The sequence below is a fragment of the Phlebotomus papatasi genome, chromosome 3 (assembly GCF_024763615.1).
Source record: "Phlebotomus papatasi isolate M1 chromosome 3, Ppap_2.1, whole genome shotgun sequence".
Classification (NCBI taxonomy): Eukaryota; Metazoa; Arthropoda; class Insecta; order Diptera; family Psychodidae; genus Phlebotomus; species Phlebotomus papatasi.
In genome coordinates this window covers 7,635,490-7,658,755 of record NC_077224.1, presented here as the reverse complement: position 1 = coordinate 7,658,755, position 23,266 = coordinate 7,635,490, and the positions used below count along the sequence as shown (strand labels likewise).

Here is a 23,266-nt window from a genome sequence, read left to right as displayed (position 1 = left end):
TTTGACGTTAATTCGGTTTCAACGGTTTCTTGCACACCTCTGGTTTAAATGTTCGAACTTCCAACGGGTTTTTAGGTAAGTTGTCTCTGATTTACCTTCGAATCGGTAAAGGAAAAACCTCAACCGGAGAGAACTCTCAAATCGGGAAGGTTATTACAGAACGAGAGGATTGGCACCGTTCAGTAATAACCTTTCGAAGAGACAAAGCCACTCCAAAGCTTAGTCAGGCTTATTCGTTAATCTAACGGAAGCCTAAAGCGCAAGTTCACGTACTCGCCGCTTTAGCGCTGATTGTTCTGTACAGTGCCCGCTCTCTAATCCGGATCGGCGTAATCCGGACGAGTTATTTACGGTTATATTTCAAATAATTATGAGGTTATGTATGCATATGTGTTCAGCAATGAAAATGAATTATTCTGTGATGTTTTTGTTTAATAAATGAAGTATAATAGCATAGAATTCTCTAATTATGTTTTTTAAGCTTCTTTAAAACTTTTATTCTAATTCAACAAAAAAAAACTTGTTTTATATTTTCGAGACGTTGAACAAATTCAAAAAATCCATCCGGATTACGAAGCGGACATCTGTCATTCTATCTCCCAATCATCCGGATTACAAAGCGGGCACTGTAATTTGAAATTTCGATATTCTTGACACTTCAATTATCAACAATGTCAACGGAGTGCAAATGTTTGCTGCAAAAAGTGAATTTTTGTGTAGTTTTGTGGAATTTCAGGATGGCAGAACGTTTGAATTCCAATTTCATTCAAATAAATGTCCTTTTCAAGAACTTTTTTACTCACTTTTGTGTAACTCGTCGGTTTCAACGTTTGAACTTCCAACGGGTTTTTAGGTAATCTCTCTGATTTACCTTCGAATCGGTAAAGGAAAAACCTCAACCGGAGGGAGCTCTCAAATCGGGAAGGTTATTACAGAACGAGAGGCCGTTCTTGACCGTTCAGTAATAACCTTTCGAAGAGAAAAAGCCACTCCAAAGCTTAGCCAGGCTTATTCGTTAATCTAACGGAAGCCTAAAAAAGTGCAAGTTCACGTACTCGCCGCTTTAGCGCTGATTGTTATGCCATTTCGAATTTCGGTATTCTTGACACTTCAATCACCAACAGTGTGTAAACGTTTGCTGCAAAAGTTGATTTTTACGCAGCTTTGTGGAATTTCAGGATGGTAGAACGTTTTAATCGCAAATTCAGTCCTTTTCATGAACTTGCTTACTTTTGTATAACTCGACGGTTTAAACGTTCGAACTTCTAACGGGTTTTTAGGTATAAGTTCTGTCTGATATACCTTCGAATCGGTAAAGGAAAAACCTCAACCGGAGAGAACTCTCAAATCGGGAAGGCTATTACTGAAAGAGAGAATTATAGTTCTCTATTTTGCAGTCCAAGGTAAGCCAAGGTTAGGGGGGATAGCTAGGCTTAGCTAATTAGTTTTCCTTTTTTTCCTTTCTTAAATTGAAATTCTAATCGAATTATTAAGAATTGAAACGAATAATTTAGTTTTCGAGGTATTCTTGTTATGGAATTTTTAAATATCCAGTTTCTAGCGCCTCTAGTGGAGGTGGCATGAATGTGAGACGTTGTGAAGAGTTGTATGTGGCGATTTTCGAACGCCTTATCTTAAGTCAGTGGAATCAGAAAGAGTTAATTCTTTGTTTTAACTGCCCACTATATCTGTTAATTTGATTTGGATTTACTGTAGTAAAGAATGTATTAGCTGGCATTTAATTTAACTTGAAGAGAAGGTCTTAAGTAGAAGAACTGAGTTAAGTTTCGGACAGCTTACAATATCGGACAATTATGTTCTTTTAAAGCTCTGGCCTTCCAGAAAACACAAATACACTAATAAATTTATTAAATTAAATAATTTTATTACACGTGGAAAATTGTTTGAGAGAATTGTTATGCAAATTCACAAAGGATTTATCAAAAAAAAACTTCTCTGAATATTCGTCATTTTCACATAAATCGTCCCTATTCATAAATGTGAAACAGAACTACCACTTTAGAGTAATAATTTCACATTTGTAGCTCATATAGCACGAGTCTCTTGAGAATTTTCCTTCTGAGCAAATAAGGAGAGAAAATACCTTTAAAAAAAAAACTTATATATATGAGATAACTTACTTTTTCGAACAGATTTATCCCCACGTGGCCTCCTTCGGCGTGTGTGAATAGTGTCTCTGCGCATCGTATGTGGACGATTAACTCCGTGCAGTTTGAAATACAACCCACATGCATTGCAAACCATCTCACCGCGTATATTTCTCCTCCAAATTGTCGTAGTTAATGTACCGCAGTTGGTACACGACATATCTTTTTGATTGTTCAAATTCTTATTATTCGACTGTGCTGTGGTATTCTGCAAATGAAAATAGTCAAAAGGTGAAGAGATACATGTTAATAAACGTCTCTCTCTCTCAATCTCTTTTGATAGTGGTTGTGCATAAAGTATTTTACTGTATTAATGTACTATGTATATTACTTTGGATCTCTCATCAGAGTAATTAATCCATGTGGGATTATTTGCTGAAGAAAATTCGAGATTTGCAGCTGCGGCATTTGCAGCCTCAGCCAACAATGATGAACTGTCGCAAAGGGTATCCACTGTCGATGTATTCTCCAATGGAGTTCGACTCGGGCACGATTGCTTGCGCCTCCCAGACGATTTGTGGCTTCCTTTGTCCTGCAAGTGAATTAATTTAAGACAAATTCCAAGGGGCCGGTAAAAGCAATGCATAGAGGGAATTCGGGTACTTTTGAAAGTTAGTGATAAGCCTAGATCAGGTTATTGTAGGTGAGATTCTTAACGTGAGCAAAATCGGATTGCATGTAAATTCGATTTGCAACTACACTAGACTCTCTCTCAATTGTGCATTTGGGGCAAAATGTCATCCGAATTATCGATAGATTTGGGCGTCAAAGTCATTGTAAATTCCACAAAAGGTGCTCAATTATAAAGAATCGCGATAAAATAAGAGCAACTACAGCGAATTTGAACAAATTTTCTTTAGAATCAAACGTGAAAATTTTCAACAAAATTCTTCGTCCGATTGAGCGAGAGTCTACTGTAAAGATGAGAGACATTATAGGGTAAATGTCCTAATTCAGAACCATTTCCAGACGCTTTAACTTTAACAGAAAATTCAACACATTAAGTTCATATTTTTTTCTGAAGAGAATTACATAAAATTGCTCCATGACCCTTTCTAGAATGTTACTGATTAGTGAACATTCTTTAAATATAATTCGAAAACTTCCTAAATACAAGAAAACTACACAAGTGCAAAATACTGCTATTGGAAACAAATTCATCTAAATGGAGACAAGGGAAATTTTCTAATTGGAGACAAACAGTTTAAGTAAAACCGCGACAAAAAGCTTTCAAAACCTCGTTGAGTTGCCCTTGAGTGTACGATTTGTTCTTATTTCTCGTCTTCTCATCAAAAATCATAATTTCGGTGTTTCCTACCTATTGAAGCATTTCCAGACACTTTAGAAAAACCCTTTTTTATTCACGAAAGCCAGTGATAAGTCTAGATCAGCTTATTGTACGTGAGATACTGAGCGTGAGCTAACTCGGAATGCATGCAAATTCGATTAAGAGCTGAAGTTGGGGGACGCCATTCAGTTATCTTTCGTGAAATTATACAAATTGTGTATTTAAAATAAAATACCAAGGATTTTAATGGAGTGACAGAAAAGTGATATATGGGTGAAACGTAGACCAGAATGTTCTCTATAATTTTTCCGAAGAACTTGATATCATCGATTAATGAGAAGCCGAGATAATCGATGTTTTTTGTTTCTTAACTCGTTTTTTCATCTAGAGTTCCCCAAGTAGTCATTTGTTGAACTTCAACTATATAAAAGAATCGTTGTATTTTGTGAGACTTTAATTTTAAAACCCTATTTTAAGCGTCTTGGTCGAGAAGAAGTAGTCAAATTGGCATCTGAGTGATTTCAAAGCCTTATTATGGGAAAAGTCAATTTTTTCACACTTAAAACGCGAAAATATGTTTGGACAAAATATAGATACTCAAAAAAAAAAGTCTTGTTATACGAACAAATGATTTTTGTTCAAATTTTGTCAAAGGGATGTTATTTACCAATTTGACAAAACTTTTTCTGGCATTTTATGCGGAAAAACACCCTTTTGACAATCTTTTAACAAAATCCGGTTAATATCCTATCCGGTTGTCAAAATATCCTTTTGACAAACTTGTCTTGTTAATTTGAAAAAAACTCTTTCAGAGTATAAATGTCCTCTACATTTATGCCGAAGTAATCATCAAAATCGGTTAAGCAGGTGTCGAGATAATTGAGGTTATGTGCACATAACCATGTTATGAAAATTGTTTTTTCTATCTGTGGCGCCCCTAGCGTTGGTTCTACAAAGTTCAAATGTTCTAGAAAGTCGTGGTGCTTTGCGAGACCTTTAATTTTCGCCCTCACTCGTCAGAATCGGTCAAATAGAACCAGAGATTCAGCGCTTTGAATTTCGTGAAATTTTACCTCTCATATCTCCGGTTCTATTGTAACCACAGCGAACTCACGCCACTTTTTGTAAACTTCATAACCTAGTCTACAACAATATAAAATTTGATAAAAATGCACCATGGCGTTTTAAGAGAAAACTGAGTTTGAATTTTGACGCTATCTCAGCTCCACCTGTGCTGACTTTTTGAACTTTCATCTGAAAGTTCTCATCGAGACGAAACCAAAAACCCAAAATTTAGGTCGAAATGTTAATTAGAATCGGAGATAGAGGCCGGTCAATTTTCGAACTTTGACCCCTTATAGCTCGGGTCAGGAGTTATCGATCAACTTAAGTATTTTTACTGCTCGAACTCCACCTTCCACGCCCCGGAGACCACTTTTGTCAGCAAATCTTCACGTTTCAGACGACTTCTGAGAAATGTCGTCACGCTGTTTGTCCGTCTGTCCGTCCGACTGTCGCCAGCTCGAGAAGCCAAACGGTAAAAGAGAGCGACTTGGGACCTTAACATGCCCCTCATTTCACCCCCACCCCTCCCCTTCCCCTCCAAAACCATATTTTTGGGATTGCTCGAAAACGCGTCGTGCGATTTTTCTCATTTGTGGATATGTTTTAGAGATTATACAGACGGACATTTCGTCCTGAGACGAAAATACCGTTGAATCATTCCTAATAACGATTTTTCAAGGTAAAAAATTAAAAAGGACCTAGAGAGCGCATTTATCAGGCGAATGGGGCCATGTTTGGGCTCTTTGGAAAGGTCTTGGAATTTCCGATAAAACTGAACCGGTAATGACCCGGTTCATAACCAATAACTAAGTTTTATTCGAAAATCAATTATATTACTCCTGAGTTGTATTTTGGGCAATATTTTCAGTGTTTCATAAATCGGTTGCGAACCGGTAATGAACCGGTTACAAAATAATAAGTAATTTTTGTCTGAAAATCAATTCCATTGCTTTTAAAACTATTTTGGGGGATTTTTTGAGTGATTTGTGAATCGATTTAGAACCGGGAAATGGTAAATTATGTGAAAATACTTTTCAGGTCTAGCATCTAAATCACGATTTCGAGCATTCCGCAAAGCTCGGACGCTTTGCCATCTCTGTATTTTTCTGCAAAAAAAATTTACTACCAAACAAGTTATAGAATAAGATTGAGGATAGGTTGATAGATAAACCGGAAATCAGTATTAAAAAATTGAAAGCAAAAAAACAGCTGTTACTTTTTGTCTGAAGCGATAAAAATCACTTGAGAGCAAAGAAAAAAAAAGAAAGATTGTGGCAATTGTAACATGAGAAGGTCTTTGGGAAAATGTGTGCAATAGCGTTGGCAAATGACTTACCTTTAAGAGAGCAATTGGTTGATCACTTAATGATCCTGAAATGCCCAGCGAGAGAGGAAATCCCAAAGATTTGCTGCTGTTAATCATTCTCTTGAGCAATTGAGTTGCTTCATTGCCACCACCATTAACTGTGAACCCAAAAAAAATATATATATATTGTACATTATTTCAAATTCAAGTTTTCCTCTTGATCTAATCTTTAAAAGCTAAAAAAAAGTGGTCAAATTAAAAAATGAGTAATAATGGACACTTACTCGATGACTGAGCCAGAACTTGCCACAATTGCGTTGTGGCAGGATCTGTTACATTTGACTCAATTTCCGAATTGACTCCACTATCTTTAGCCTGTTTATCTGGTGTCTTTCCACTTCCTGTCTTCTTCCCCTCAAAATTTTCATTGTCATCGAAGCCCTCTTGGGACGACGAAATGTCCACTTGAAGTCTTCCCGGATCTGAACTATCATCGCCAGAATCAGTATTGAGACTATTCTCCTCTTGTTGCTGATATTCATCATCCAATTGCTCGTGTTTTACTATAAATGGTTCAGGAATCGCTTTCAATGGTAATTTGACGCGTTTCAGTGATAAATCAATTTCCTCGTGACTCATTGATCTTTTAAGTGAATTTCCCATAAAATCGTGCGACTGCAGAGGAATAAATATAAATTTGTAAGTTTATTTGATTAAAACTATGTCAACGCACTAAATCACAGATAGAACAACTATTCCAGATTAAGGAAAATGAGATTTTAATTGTCTTCTAATTTCATTTGTTGTTTATTATTGTCGACATTGGGCAATCGATATTAATAAAAGCTTTGAAATATTAAAAAAAAAAATCCTACTTTTCCTATTATAATTCATTTAAGCTTATCTCTAGTTATTTTCTTTTAGCGTCATTTAGTGAGATGCATGTTTTAGTTAACCCCTAAATGGAACTATGACACTTAATTGGAAACCAGTTTTTGAGACTTCATCGCAATTTGTGGTCATTTGGCAAAGCTTTTATTGATCCACAGACTTTTAATTGTCAGTCTCAAATGAACAAAACAGAACATTAAGAATAGGAAATAGAATTAAAAAAAAACTGCAATCTTTAAGATTACAAGCTATTTTTCTGATTAAAAAAAGAAATGAAAGGGACTAAATAAGCAAGAAAAAAAGGATAATGAAACTTTCTGGTTTTGCTGAATACTTGATTTCGTGTCTTAAATGCTGCATCCCAAAAAAATTTCAAGAAGTACAATCCACGTTCAATTCATGGAAAAACTGGGGTTCTTGAGTAGGTTTAATTCAATTTACCAAATTCTCCAATGACCTTTTAGTAAGTTTCAGTACATAGTTTAATAATACAGTCAGTTAAATCAACATTTCTCATATCTTTCCTTTGGCAGGCAACAAAATTTTCAGTTAAGCTTTATTTTTATCAAAATAAACCTAATCATAAGTCACTCAAAACGTCCCACAAAATATATTTTAAGAGAAACAGAATTGAGTTTTGGGTGAAAATTACTTATCGGTTCATAACCGATTGGAACCGGTTCACACCTGATTGGAATCGCTTCAGACTCTTCAGAAATTCCAAGACCTTTCCAACAAGCCCAAACATGATACTATTCGGTTGAGAAATGCACTCTCTGGAGCCTTTTTAACCTTTGACCTTGAAAAACCGTTATTAGGAACGATTCAAAGGTATTAGGTGAGATTCTTAACAATCTCATCTACTATAATCCTAACAAAATTTCATGTCCTCCAATTGGCCCCAAACTTTGCCAAAAAGTGTTAGTCCATTTCCTGATCACGAATAGGGTAACGTATGGTATTTCGGGACACTTTTTAGCACTTTCAAATTTGAAACAGCCTAATGACTTCTCAAATTATTTATTTTCTTTTTTGATACAAATATTTATGTTCCTGACGCTATCCAGAATAAGATTCTTATCGAAAAATGTTGAAAAATGCATCATTTTTTATACAAAATAGCAAAACATGAAAAGAAGTAAGAGTGGTATACTTCGGGACAGACAAAATTCGCTATTATGCAAATAAATTTCACCGTGCCTGATTATTTACCTTGAAGTAGAAGTTCTAAAACTTCACTCTTTCATAAAAACGTTGTTTAAATTTCACTTTTAAAGTGACTTAACTCTTTCGTCTCTTTTGGGACTGTAGTACCCAAAGAAGCATATGAATGTTCTGTGAAAAATAATGTTTTTTAATTATTCAGAACTGATAAAAATCCGATTCTTGTGGATGATTACAAACTATAATGATGTCCAAATGTAAGATATTTTTTGTAAGACCTCAATTAATACTAGAGCTGAGATATTTTTGATTAAAAAATTGTGAAATTAGCTTGCAGCATATGCTGCGGTCCGGAAAGAGTTAAGGCCAGAATCACATTGACAATAAAATGCTCCATTACCGTACCGTGCTCCAAATTTTCCATTACCGTATTACCTTATCTCATACTCGGTGGCACTTGGTGAAAATAATATAAGAAAATTGAAGAAATAAAACGAAAATTCGATAAACGGTAAGCAAAAAAACTGTACGATAAATTTCTGATCGAGGGTCCAAAAAAAATTTTAAGATGGCCATGACTCCGGTTCTAATTGTCAGAAATTAAAAAGTGAGGGCGTTTTGGAAAGCTCTCGTGAAATGCCACTTCCCCTTCTAACATTGTAAGTTCATAAAACCACCGCTAGGGGCGCTATTATTAAAAACATTTTTTTTTTTTCAATTTTCTAAGTTAAATAACTCAAAAACTCCATTGCGCATCGGGCTCAAATTTTAGTATATTGTAGCCGCTGATTATACCTATCAAACAAAAAAGTGCTTAAGTCGATCGATAACCCTGACCCGAGCTATAAGGGGTCAAAGTTCGAAAATTGACCGGCCTCTATCTCCGGTTCTAATTAAGATTTTGAGCTAAATTTTGGGTTTTTGGTTTCGTCTCGATGAGCACTCTCAGATGGAAGTTCAAAAGGTCACCATTTGGCGTTGCGATAGCGTCAAAATTTAAACTAATTTTTCTCGCCATGGTGCATTTTTATCAAATTTTAGAGTGTTGTAGACTAAGGTTATGAAGTTTCCAAAAATGATGTGGGTTCGCTGTGGTTACAATAGAACCAGAGATATGAGGGGTCAAAGTTCACGAAATTCAAAGCGCTGTATCTCCGCTTCTATTTGACCGATTCTGACGTGTAAGGGTGCAAATTAAAGGTCTCGTAAAGCACCACAATTTTCTAGAACATTTGAACTTCGTAGAACCGATGCTATGGGCGCCACAGTCGAAAAAACAATTTTCATAACACATAACCCCAATTATCTCGACACCTGTTTAACCGATTTTGGTGATTACTTCGACTTAAATGTATAGAGGACATTTATACTCTGAAAAAAGATTTTTTTCAAATTAACAAGACATGTTTGTTAAAAGGATATTTTTCAATACAGAGTATGGAAAAGTTTATTCAAATCGGCGGCCAACTGGATTTTAAGAGATTGTCAAAAGTGTGTTTTTTCGTATAAAATGCCAGTAAAAGTTTTGTCAAATTGGTAAATAACATCCCTCAACTCTTGGAAATCCCTTGGAAATAACATTCCCCCTCATGAAATTTTCCTGATCTAAAAGGTGTACTGGAGTCATTAACTTATGGTTCAGGCACACCTTTTAGACCCGGAAAATTTCATGAAGTCAAAATTCGAATCTTCTTCCATCTCACACATTTTGCATATGTCTATGTCACTCTTTTATACTCTTCTTCTTCTTTTGAACATCACACCAAATTCAATTTAGCTCGATCGAATTTGGAGTGCGAAAGAATTAGATAGACATATGCAAAACTTGTGAGAAGGAAGAAAATTCGAATTTCGATTTCATGAAATTTTCCTGATCTAAAAGGTGTGCCGGAAAATTTCATAAAATCAAATTTTACATTCCTTCTTTCAAAGTTCTACATATGATCATCTCACTCTCTCGCACTCTTCTTCTTCTTTTGAACATCACACCAAATTCAATTTAGTTCAGTCCAATTTTGATTTCATGAAATTTTACTGAACTAAAAGGTATTCCGGTGCCATAATAATCAAGTTTTCCAAGCGATTGAAGCAAATTTAGGTTCTTTGGAAAAGCTTTGGAATCTCTGACAAGACTGAAACGGAAGAAACAGATTCGAATTTCGACTTTATGAAATTTTCCTGATCTAAAAGGTATTCCGGAGTGATTCTAGCATACCTTTTAGATCAGGAAAATTTCATAAAATCAAAATTTACATTCCATTCTTAACAGTTTTACATATGACCATCCTACTCTTTTGCACTCTTCTTCTTCTTTTGAACATCAAACCAAATTCAATTTAGTTCAGTCCAAATTTGATTTCATGAAATTTTACTGAACTAAAAGGTGTTTCGGTGCTATAAAATTCTAGTTTTCCAAGCGATTGGAGCAAATTTAAGTTCTTTGGAAAGGTCTTGGAATCTCTGACAAGGCTGAAACGGAAGAAACAGATTCGAATTTCGACTTTATGAAATTTTCCTGATCTAAAAGGTGTGCCTGAGCCCTAAAATGATTCTAGTACACCTTTTAGATCAGGAAAATTTTACTCTTTCGCACTCTTCTTCTTTTTTTGAACATCACACCAAATTCAATTTAGTTTAGTCCAATTTTGATTTCATTCAGCACCAAGTAGATTTTGTAAGCTTTTCGATTTGGTTCATTGTAAAAATCTCACTTGCGATAAAGGTTTTTAGTTCTATCTGCGAAATGAAGGAGATAAAGGTGATTTTGTTAAACTTACCTTTATCACAGAAGAAGTAATACTAGGCTGTTGCTGCTGGTGTTTCAGGTGATTTTGGAATTGCTGCTGTTGATGATGACTGGGTGACTGTGGATTGGAACTTGGTGGTGATATAATAACTTTCTTACTGATGTCCATAAGAACAGCGGCAGTTTCCAATTTTTGAAGATGTGACAGATTTTTGATGTGATTCACATCACCCGCAACATTCAGTCGCTTATTCCCACCACCACCACCACCACCACTCTCTAATGGTATAACCGACACTGAATTCGCCTCTAAGTGATCCAAATGATTTTTGCTTATGATTGAGGTAACAGAGGACGCCGTCGATGTCAATGGAGACGATACGGCCGTGATTGACGATGCGACGACAGATGAAACACTGGAAGAGGACACTGCATTTAAGTTTGATGACATATTGCTCAACTCTGTCAGAGCCGCCACAGCTGTTCGCTCAGAATCAATCCGGGATTGCTGTGTTGGCATCGAATGTCTCTGCTGTTGTCTCATCTGATGAATTGGTAACGATGTTTCTGCTGATCTTGCCACTTCACCCGCCACTGCCACTTTTGCCATCGAGCTCGTGAGAAGTTCCTCCAGTTTTGCCGCAGACTTGGCCAGTACTTCCTGCAGGAGAGTATTGGACAAAACACTGCATTGAGTGACAGAGAGAGAGAGAAAAAACAACAATATCCAGCACAGATATCATTAGCTCTAACTTTAATGATGTTATGCATTGACAGCAATCTACATGACAATTACTTATTCATCAATATCACTATTATAGTGTGTAATCTTTCATACCACTGTTATAGTGTTAAATTTGGGAAAAATGTTTAATTTCAAATTGTTTAAAGTTGTTGAATTTCAAGTTGTTGAATTTTTGTGTGTAAACTTAAAAATTGTTGAATTTTCATTTCATTTCGTTTATTTTAGTTTTTTTGTCTTTTTATACATTTGTAATGTTTTTTCCTGTACTCGGGATCCTCCCTAATGCGAGATAATTACATCTGATGCTCGGATCTTCACGATATACTTATTATGCATATAAATATTTGATGTTCTATATGACTTTTGCTCAATGAAAAGCATCTCGACTGAAGTATATGTCTTAAATGGAAATTCAACAATTTTTTACACAACTTTTTTTTTTATAAAATCACCAACTTTGGTTGAAATACACAAGGCTTCACACTATAATAGTGTGAAAAATTATGATCAAACTAAAATAGTGTTAATTTTTGATCATGTGACAAAAAATACCATAAAGTTGTGTATTTTTCACACTATAATAATGTGAAAAACTATAATCATACTATAATAGTGGTAATTTTTAGAATTTTTCAACAGTCTTAAATTACAAAACATTTTTGAAAATTTTTTATGACCATAATAGTGAGAAATTTTACACAAATCGTAATTATATAATTAATTTATCCGATTTAACACTATTATAGTGTTAAAATTTTACACATTTTCAAATTAAACAACGTTGCTGAAAATTTTTTAACTATAATAGTGGTAATTTTTTAATCACGTGACAATAAATTACCAAATTATTGAGCATTTTTTAAAAATTTTTAAATTAAACAACTAAAATGGTCGATTTTGCACTTTTATAGCAGTAAAATTTTACACATTTTTTTACTGTGAGATAACTAGTAGCTTGCGAATTCCAAAATTAATTATCCTAACACGGCTCGAAAAACATTAGGCCACTAGAAGTCAATTCCCAAATATATCGAGTTCTTTGATAAGATTTTTTTGCCAATTGAACAATTCGTGATCAAACAAAATGCCAAACTGGGAAGTTTTTAGTTTTGTCCTTTCGGGTAAAGGAAAATTTTCTGTGTTTTGGGAAGTTTTCAGTTTCGTCCTTTGGGGCAGATGGAAATTTTCTGTGTTTTGGGAAGTTGTATCGCCCGTTGGGCCAAAGGGAAATTTTCTGAGAAAAGGGCAATTTTTGGGAAGTTATAAAAATCGGTGGTAACCAAAATCCCGAAAGTCAAAATCCCGAATGTTCAGGTTCAAAATCCTGATAGAGATGAAATTATATGGAGGAAAATGTATAGAATAATTTCCCAAGACACAGACGATTTCCCTTTGCCTCCAGCAAGCGCGGATGCAATCGTGGGAGTAGCTATGACACTTTTAAGAATTCGGGATTTTGGCTTTCGGAATTTTGGCGTTCGGGATTTTGGCTTTCGGGATTTTGACCGGGATCCATAAAAATATACTTGTGCAAAATGTGTGACAAACAAAATTTCCGATAATTATGCAAAATGTCTGAAAGGCAAGATTTCCAAAGACGAAGTTTCCAAAAAACAAAAATTACCGAAGACAAAGATTCCAAAGACAAATTGTGGGAAAAACAAAATTGAAAAAAAAAACAAAGATATCCGATCGCAGAGTGAAGTGTGTTGAAATTTCTCGCAAATTTAAGATTTTCATAAATATTTCAACTAAGAAACTATTTGTTCGTAAATGTTTGTTTTCCTGTCGAAAATTTTACGAACATTTACGAACAAATGACAAAATTTTACGAACATTTTTTGTGTGTTTACGAACATTTACGAACAAATGTTTGTAAAAGTACAAAAAATGTTCGTCAAAGGATCATGTTACGAACAATGTTTGTGAATAAAGTACAAACTTTTACGAACTTGTTTGTGGGTTACACGATTCAAGAGAATCTTGTAACTCCCCCATAGGAATTCACAAACATTTACGAACATTTTTACAAAATATTTTATACTGTGTAGATAGCCTTCATAAACATGAACCTTCTTAAACTTACAAAGTTTCAATGGATTCGAGGAAGGATTATGTAAAATAAAAAATAATGAAATTTTGAGCCCTATTTTTGGAATATTTGGCTTACAGAAAATATCAATACTAAATCTTTGTCTTCGGTAATTTTTGTTTTTTTTTTGGAAACTTTGTCTTTGGAACTGTCTTTCATATATTTTACAATTTTATAAAGATAAGGAATTTAGGCTGAGTGTAGAGTCGAACATCAAGCTTTTTTAATGATCAGACTTTGTTTGGGCAAAGGGAAATTTTCTATGTTGGGAAAAGCAAAAATGGAAAAACGAAGATTTCCGATCCCCTTGAGAACAGTAAAGTACTAAAAAAAAATGCCCAGGGTATGAATTCTGAGATGCGTAAGTTTTTCACGTGAGAAACTCATAGTTTTTAGATCGTTTCCTGTAAGCGTTTGGTGAAGCTTCCACAAAAACTGTCACGTGAAATACAACATATAAAGACTTCACATGAAAGTTTCTACGAAAACTTGACAAAATGCTTACTCAAGGTCATCTCAAAGCCGTGAATTTCTCACGTGAAAAACTCACCATCTCAGAATTCATACCCAGGAGAAAATTTTCCCCTTTTTATTTCACTTTGGAATAAGCACCATGATTCGTCATAAAGAAGAATCAGACCACAGACAATCATCAGTGAATTTTGCAAGAAAATATCCAGGAGTGTTATTATAATTTAAAAATTAACAATCTCCCTAATTTAGAGATCAAAATTTCTATTCATAGTTACTTTTCCTTGCGCAATATGCTCAAAATTTGATTATGCATATACTTTTCGACCAATTTAGAATTTATCAATAACACTGAGACCCATGCCAAAAAAAAAACGTTTTAACAATAAGACCCATATAAAAATGAATGAAGTTGAAAAAAAAACGTGTTGAGTGTTAGACAAAAAAAAATATGAGAGACGAGTGAAAGAAAGAAAAAGAAAATGGGACAAAATCAGTGGGAGGCTGCTTTGTATTCTTTTTTTTTGCTCTGTCTCTCTCCTTCCTTCTCCTGGTCCTCCTCCACCTTCTCCTGATATAATAAATTGTATGTATAATCTATCTCTTGGTACATAATAATAGCAAAATAGCAGTACAAACGTCGTCTCATATGAATTGTTACCAACAATCAATCACTTCTATGAGCAATCTCTAAAAACGTATGTGCCACAGCATTAAACTTTAAGGAGAGTTTTGTAACAAATAAATTTTACAAGAGAGGCAAAATTTTCGAGATTTCTATCCACACGAAAAAAAAAATGAAGAAATAACATATGAAATGAAAATAAAAGAACTAACACACATGACAATTTCGCCATGAATCTTTCTCTCCCATCATCACTGTCTATTTATATCATTCTTATACTTCCGTAATTACACCTTTATGATGTGTTTGTGTGATTTTTTTCTTTTAGTTTTTGCTTTTTTGGGTAACTCACCTGAGCACTTCCTTCAAATTTGGTGGTAAGTTGGAGAAATTGTTCAAGACTTTTCTGTGATTTGTGGGCCACTTCACGAAATCGATGACAAATATCCAATTGCTCACGACATTTCCTACACACAACATTGGGCAATCCATCAGCAGGAGTTATCTGTGATAGAAAAGAAGAAAAATACATCATGCATAAGAAATTACAAAAAAAAAATCTCATTCATCTTCGCATTTGCCACAGAGAGCGTCTCGGACTAAAATGGCGCGTGATTGAGTATAAGAAAAAAAAGGTCCCACACAAGAGAGAAAAAAAAGTTGAATAAAAGATTTCTGTAAAATAATTCTGATTGGCATATCTCTCGCAAGTCCTCCTCCCCCTCATTCATTATTTGATTGCAAAAATAATTCGCTTTTCTTTTTTTTTCGGTCACTTAACTTCACTATCTCTTTGCAGTTGTGTTATTTTCTTCTAGCGCGCACATATACTGAGCTTGATCTCTCACTCTTACATATTCTTCGTTTTTTTTTCAATATAAATATAATAAAAAGGTTGATGTAACATAGAGACTCAACAAGCAACAACAACAACAACAACCACACGATGAATCAACCTCCTTTCCTATCCCACAATACTACACAAAAAGCACATAAGAGATCATACTAAAAACACTAATACACAAAACTAACCATGTGCTTGAGTGAAGTTACATTACGAAATCTTCATGGATATTAACATTTATTGCCATATAAAATCAAATTCATTCTATAATTGCAATTACTATTGCAATGCGAGCTCATTAATTCCACACAAATTTTCTCCATACTATGCGAATTTCTTTCTATATAACTTTTCAGTCAAATTTTTCCCTTTTCACTGTCTTTATCCATAAAATACCCAAAAAAACAAAATTTTATAAATAAATTTCTATTCAATTTTAACTTTAAAATATTTTTTCTCATCTCATTGAAATTACATTACATTATTGCAACTCTTTAAATGCAAAAAAAAGACATTCGCTTTTATTACATACCTTTCATACATCCCCATAAAGATAAGAAAACTAAAAAAGTATTCTAAGATTTAATGTAGTCAGAGATAAAGATTTAAAGACGTTTTAAACCTCAACGTTCATTTCTTAACTTTAAAGACGGTCTCGAGGTAATTTTGAAATCCTTATCTTTCTAGTGTATTACACTTTCAGCACACTTAGGAAAGAGTGAGGCTGTTTACGGAAAGGGCAACTTAGAACCATTTTCAATTTGGAACACTTGATATTTCCTCACTGTCCGAGATGAATAGGGGTGGCAAAGCGTTCTTAGATGCTATACCCCAAAAGTACTTTCGCTAAAACTTTTCATAAATCACTCAAAACATTGACCAAAATACACTGAGGAGTAATGTAATTGAATTTTGGATAAAAATTAGTTATCGGTTATGAACCGGTTCATTACCGGTTCAAAACCATTTGGAACTGGTTCAGTTTTATCGGAAACTCCAAGACCTTTCCTTTCCAACGAGCTTAAACATGATACCATTCGGTTGAGAAATACGCTCTCTAGCTAGAGCCTTTTTAACCTTTGCACTGTAAAAAAACCGTTAGGAAAAAGTAAGGTACCTTTGAATTAGGGCAGCTTTAAAATTTGTCTTTTTAACCCTTTACCGACGAAACACTTTTTACTGACTGAAAATCAACAATAAAAATTAAACTGAAAAACATAATCAATGATAAGTCTTCCATCTAACCTTAAAAAGTCGAACAGTGTCTGATTCGGTGTATTTTGTGCTTCTATGAACGATAGGGACTAAAAAACTCCCAAAAACTTAAGTTCTTTTTCTTACAATACCAATGAATAATATTTTTCGCTTTAATGAAAAATATTACGTATAAGTATTGTAGTTTTTACTGCCAAAAGGGGTTTTCTTAAAAAAAAATTGAAAGTATAAAAAATAAATAAAATCAATTATAGTAAGGCCATGTAACTCCGACGATTGCAAAACTCGGATGCCGCGACCGATTTAACTCCGATACATCCACTTAAAATATAATTTATATTTTTATTTCTGTAATTAATTACTGAAGTATCATATTATAACTATTCTACTTTAAGAAAAACCAAAAATTATATTTTTATCGGTTTAATAAGTGGGTACAAGAAATATTTTTTAAGCTCGGGTCAGCTGGGTTGTGTACTAAAAATTTAATTTCTGAGAAAATTTTGCTGTTGACAGCTCGTCGCTGGAAAAAGTTTAGTGTTTTTTCTATATAATAAAACATTATTTGCAATCAAAATTATTAATAAAAGTTAGTGTAGTTATTGATCTACAAGGTGAGTAAGAGTTTATTGATAATATATTAATAATTCATACAGAAATAAGTGATTTTTGTGAATGTTTACATTTCGATGCATGTCGGATGCGATGAAAGTCAATGTTTTGGTTCAGAATTTGCATTGTTCAGGACTCTTTTTCTGTTTCAGATGCCAAAGGGAACAAAAGAAAAGACCTATAAGGACAAGCCCGACTCTAAGGAAGGTATTAGGAATGCCTTGCAGTGTGTACGAGATGGTTCTACCATAGCATATGCATCCAAAACATTTAATGTCCCAAGAACAACACTGCACAACAAATTGTCTGGCAGATACCCGGAAGAGTGCCCCAATGGCAGGCCAACAATTCTTTCAAAAGAACAGGAAAAAGAACTTGTCAAATGGATCCTGGGATGTGCGGATGGCTGGCATCCCATCGGGAAGGAACAAGTTCCGGACAGCGTTAAACTCATCTGTGAGGTCTACAAAATTCCAAACCATTTTACAGCTGGAAGACCCGGAGACGTTTGGTTCAGGAATTTTCTTAAGCGTCATCCAGAACTCAGCAAACGCAAACCAAAATCCTTCTCATTGGAAAGAGCTACTGTTACTGCTGAAGACCTCACGGAATGGTTTCAGAATTGTCTTGGATATTTCACAGAACACAACCTTCTGAGCATTTCACCAGACCGTGTTTTTAATTGCGACGAAAGTGCCTTCTTTTTGACACCGGAAGATGGAAATGTCCTGTCCAGGAGAGGTTCACGTGTAGTTCCATCTCTTAAAAATTCAGGACCGAAGCAATGTATCACAGTACTCCTCAGGGTGTCAGCTACTGGCGAACTTGCTCCTCCAATGGCTGTTCATAAAACTGACATTACTCCAAAAATTGCCATTCACAACGCAGAAGGATGGAAAATGGGAACGTCACCACAGAGTGGCTGGATGGATGGGCCACTTTTCTATGCTGGTCTTTATTTCCCGAAAATTGTTTTCCAACATTCAGAGGAGTCCATTATCAATAACCAGCACGATCAGGCCACCGACAATAATCCTTCAAATGATCCAGTCATCCCTGGAAACCAACTCTCTGTAACTTCTGAGACTCAACCGATCTTCGACACACTAAAACAATGCTATTTCTGGCCAGGAGAAATTCCAAAACGTCGTCAGAAGAAGAGGGTCAAAGCCAGCAATGTCAAACACCAGTATATTGTATCTTCCGAGGAAATTATCGCGGAACAGGAGGAAAAATTGAGGCAGGATTTACAAAAAAGAAAGAAATTGCTGAACGGAAGTTGACCAGAGAGAGGAACAAAAATATAAGGGCAGAAGAAAAGGAGATAAAACTAAAGGAGAAACACATGGTAAAGGAAAAGGCTCAAATGCCAATTGAAGCTGAAAAGAAAAAACGTGGAAGGAAGTCAGCCAAGAAAACCGAGGAAAAATCAAAGAATTGAGTGCAATCTTAAAATAAATAAAAATATATATAATTAAATAACAAATTAATGAAATGAATTGATGGAATAAAACTCTAAAAAAATGTTTTTGAAATAATATCTTCTCATTTTTATGCATTAAACTTTTCCTTAAAATGAGCATCCGAGTTTGATCGAATTCAACGGAGTTACATAAAAGCGTCGCAGTAACATTCTTGCGCATATATTAATATTATCGTAATTTTATTAATTTTCATCAATATTATTGCTAAAATTCTATTTCTATTATGATTCTAAATTAAACAAAGAATAATTCTATTGATTTGGAATGGGGAAAAAATATTTCATCAGTCCAAAAACAAGCATTAAAGTCGCACTCAATGAAAAGTATCCGGATTACCTCTCTTTACTATATGAATTCGAGAATTTAAAAATTCACCATTTTGAGCTTAAATATTTACTGCATAGCAAATAGCTAGAGACTTGCAAAAAATATTCTAGATTCTTTCAAGATTCTTTCATTTAGTCAGGAAAAATTATTTTCTTTATGGGACACCGGTGCTCCAATCGTCCTTAAAGGATTAAACATGTTTTTAAATGAAACGAGACCTTATCATGATATAATTTAGCTTCATGAATCTATTGTGAAGACAAATTACAATATGATAAGGCTCAGTTCCATTTACAAATAGGAAAACGCCCAATAGGAAAATAGCCCAATTTCAAAAGTGCACCAATTGAAAGGTGCCCCATTCCCTTTATTAGGAATGATTCAATGGGATTTTCGTATAAAGAGGAACTGTCTTTCTGGGTAATTTCTCTAAAACCTAGTCTCCGGCGAGTGGCCTTCAAAGTTGAAGGCAATTTCTTACTTTCACATACAAATACGTATGGAAATTTTTCTGCACTCGTGGCTGTTACACGATATAATGTCAAAATTGAGGTGTTCCTTGTGCACAAGATTCTGGTCCTTGTAAAGAAGGATAAATTGGTGAAACTGGGGCACCACCAAACACGGGGTAGCACCAAACACAAATTTTTATTTCTTAACTACTTGGACTATCTCAACGATCTCAACCATTTCTTCAGTAGACAAGCATCCCTATAGTGCCTATAAATTCCTATACGTCTTGTCCTTAGAAGTCGAATATCTGATTAAAAAATCGCAGTGTTTGGTGCTACCCCGTGTTTGGTGGTGCCCCAGTTTCCCCTATACTATATTTCTGTCTAAAAGCGTTTTTGTTCTGAGAAGTGTAAGCAGAGTTTAAGATCAATTTGTGAGTTGACATCAAACAGCTTCATATAAAAAAGACTCTTCTCCAACCGGGGAATTCTGTAATAGTATGGCAATGTCATAAGATAAATTTAATTTTTTTTATATGGAAAATCCGAAAAAATAATCATAAATCTGACTTATATCAGTTGCTAAAAACTTCATAGAGCTCTTTGCAATGGCCAATTGATGCTCACTGTGTTTTTACGTCATTCTGTTCACGAATTTTACAGCACAAATTTCTCATATGACATTGTCATATTACAGAATTCCCCGACTTATTGACAGACGCATAGACAGACAAACAGCCCGATATAAAAAAAAAACCCAAAACTTCAGATTTCCAAAAATAACATTAATCCTTCAAGGACGACAGTCATCTTAAGTTGTGTTTAGCTCTAAAACAGTCAGAAATCTCGAGAATCAGAAATCATGATTTTTTGACTCCCGATTTTTGACCTTCTCGTGCTTAAAGGGTTAAACCATTATAAACACCATTTATTAAGATAGTGCAGCTATCTTAGAAAAGAATATGTCAGCTAAAATTCAAATCAGAGACGGAAATTTGTAGTGCATAAGTTCGTGTAGAAGCTTTACATAAGTGCAGAAAAAACGTATTTCAAAATCGTATATTCGCGTTTGATATAAGTACTCTGAAAAAAGTTTTGCTAAGCAAACAAAAAATGTGTTAGAAATATGCGAAAAATGGTATATAAATGTAGCCCAATGCCCAATAGCTTAAAATAGCTCCACCTTCCCCTAAGGGCGAAGTCCTCAACAATCACGAGGAATGAGTGCCATGGCGGCTGGAATTCCCTCAGCGCCTTTACAGATTCTCCTGACGATCGATTTCCTACCGCAATCCAGCATGAACTGAACTAACATTCACTACTCCTCTCCATACGATACCCCTTTGGAAGGATAACCCATTGTGTAAAGCCTCACGTAGGCTTAGATTGATCTTTTAGAATATTTAATCCGTAAAATCCAGAAATAAAGAATAAGACCAAATTATTACGGATCCCGCGGTCAAAATCATAAAAGTCAAAATCTTGGAAAGGTCAAAATCCCGAATGGGTCGAAATCCCAAATACCCAAAATCCTGATCGGGTCAAAATCCCGACTGGACCAAAATTCCGATTGGGTCCCAATCCCGAATGAGACAAAATCCCGAACGCTAAAATCCCGAAAGACAAAATCTTGAAGTTAAAAGTGTCATAGCCATAGCTACTTCCTTGTTCCTTCCATAGCGCTTACAAGAATCAAAGGGAAATTTTCTGTGCTTCGGGAAAACCTAACACACAGCCTCCACATTATTTCGTCCGTTTCGGGACTCTGAACATTCGGGATTTTGTCATTCTGGATATTGGCTTTTTGGGATTTTGGCGATTCCGGATTTTGGGCCTTCCGGACTTTTGATTCATTCCGCATTTTAACCCATTCGGGATTTCAACAGATTCAGAATTTCGTTTTCCTATTATACACTATTCTACAGTGAGATTTTAGGATTAGGAACTAGAAGTTCTTTGCATAAATTTGCTTTACCCGATACTTTACTGCCAAATTTTAAAATTTAGATGTTCTTGAGGATAACCCTGAATTTATTTGGGCTCTTAATATTTAAAGGAATAAATTGGTTGATCAGTCTAATTGTCATCTTTGTTGAAATTTCAATAAAGAAAAATAATATCAAATAATTTTTTTTGTAAGTTAAATTCACATAAATACAGAAGCAGTAGCATAATATATATAGGGGAAACTGGGGCACCACCAAACACTGCGATATTGGATATAAGAGGATAAGAACGATAGGAATTTATAGGCACTATAGGGATGCTTGTCCACTGAAGGAATGATCGAGATAGTCCAAGTAGTTTAGAAATAAAAATTATTGTTTGGTGGTACCCCGTGTTTGGTGGTGCTCCAGTTTCCCCTATATCGATTTTGGAATAATTTTCTAAAAATTCAAGAATCAGCTTAAATCAAATTGAAATCAGTAATAGACCTTAAAACAATAATAATCAGGGGCATGACATTTCCTATGTTTCCCATATGTTTCTAGTGAGCCATAAAATATTTGGAGTTTATTAGATGTTTTCTGACATTGTACAATGAAATAGCAAAAAATACAAATAGAAAATAAAAGCAAACTTAATACTGAATAGGCAACCGAAAACCCCAAATTGGCAACCTACGTAGTTTTGGAGATATCTCGTGAAATGTGTACGAAAACAGGGAAAAATTTACACTAAAACCGGTCGCATTTTTTAGAGTTAATGTCACCCCCTGATAATAACAATAATAATAATATAAATAATAATAATAATGGCCAGAGCATGTGCGAAGCCTAAAAGCCTTCCCCTATATCTCGTGAGTTCTAGCAGTCTGCAAATTTTAATCAGGAATTAAAATCCGTTCAAAACTTCAAAATGGCACTGTGTATTCTTTTGTTGCAAAGAGCTCTGCCTTTATCTAACTATAATGGCCATAATGACGACGTTAAAAAGTTAATATTCTGGATCCATGAGTGAAATTGTACTATTTTTGACTACTCTCAGTCAGATATCACGTATCCTAATTCATGATACTTTTTTTCTATTAATTGGACTGCTAAAAAATTTTATTGATCAAAAAATAAATAAAAGTAACAAGATCACTACCTAGATTCAAGTCACGAGTTCGAATATTCTTCAAAGCTGGAACACTTTGCTATAACCCTTTTTTTTGTTTACTGACCCTTTGTTCTATTTATTTACTTTTTTTTTTAATAGAAAATCGTTCAATATACTGGCAACTTTTTTTTTGTTTTTGTATGGCTTCAAGTTTACCCCAGATATTTATTTAGCACGAATTAGTCTTAAATCCATTAGGCATAATGCAATAATTTTATTGGCATAATTAATGGGGAGGGCAAAAGAGAAAATAGTTCTCACCTTATGAAGAATATCTTTTTAAAGTGAAAAATAGTGCGAAGAACGTTATTAAGTAACTTTGGAAAGCTTTCTGTTGTTTACACACAATTTTTTTTTTCTAATTTAATTACAACACCCTATAATTTGTAATCTTTCATCTTATAGAGTGTCTAATGTTAATGGAGTTTATATATGTGTTGTTGGTATATTGTGGAGTATTATAACTTTCTCGCTATGAGATCATACTTGCGGTTTTTATAACATTAAATTACTCTACTCTGAATATTCACAGTTTGTGTATATGTATTCGTTTTGGGGGATATGCTTTATTGTGTGACTCGGAGCTTTTGTTAATAAATGTTGTGATATCTCATGGTATTGAGTGCGTCCTACGCATTCATTTCCATTTATTCCTCAACCTTTTAATAC

General features: G+C 34.5%; 2 protein-coding genes across 2 annotated transcripts in view; one reads left to right on the top strand and one right to left on the bottom strand.

The window, feature by feature from the left end:
* Positions 1-23,266, bottom strand: part of LOC129806603 (uncharacterized) — a 65,215-nt gene that overhangs the window by 8,594 nt on the left and 33,355 nt on the right. The window contains exons 2-7 of the mRNA XM_055855309.1: positions 14,914-15,066; positions 10,660-11,289; positions 6,112-6,502; positions 5,858-5,985; positions 2,500-2,700; positions 2,142-2,376 (exon numbers count right to left, since the gene is read on the bottom strand). Of these exons, the coding sequence (XP_055711284.1) occupies positions 2,142-2,376; positions 2,500-2,700; positions 5,858-5,985; positions 6,112-6,502; positions 10,660-11,289; positions 14,914-15,066 (1,738 nt within the window). The remainder of the gene's footprint in view (positions 1-2,141; positions 2,377-2,499; positions 2,701-5,857; positions 5,986-6,111; positions 6,503-10,659; positions 11,290-14,913; positions 15,067-23,266) is intronic.
* Positions 16,878-19,061, top strand: LOC129806606 (uncharacterized). The gene is made up of 2 exons (XM_055855313.1): positions 16,878-17,234; positions 17,385-19,061. Exon 2 carries the CDS (start codon positions 17,385-17,387, stop codon positions 18,513-18,515), a length of 1,131 nt encoding a protein of 376 aa, XP_055711288.1. The 5' UTR covers positions 16,878-17,234; the 3' UTR covers positions 18,516-19,061.

What these genes read in the sequence shown, in the direction of transcription:
- LOC129806606 (XM_055855313.1), top strand. Translation starts at nt 17,385, where the DNA reads ATGCCAAAGGGAACAAAAGAAAAGACCTATAAGGACAAGCCCGACTCT.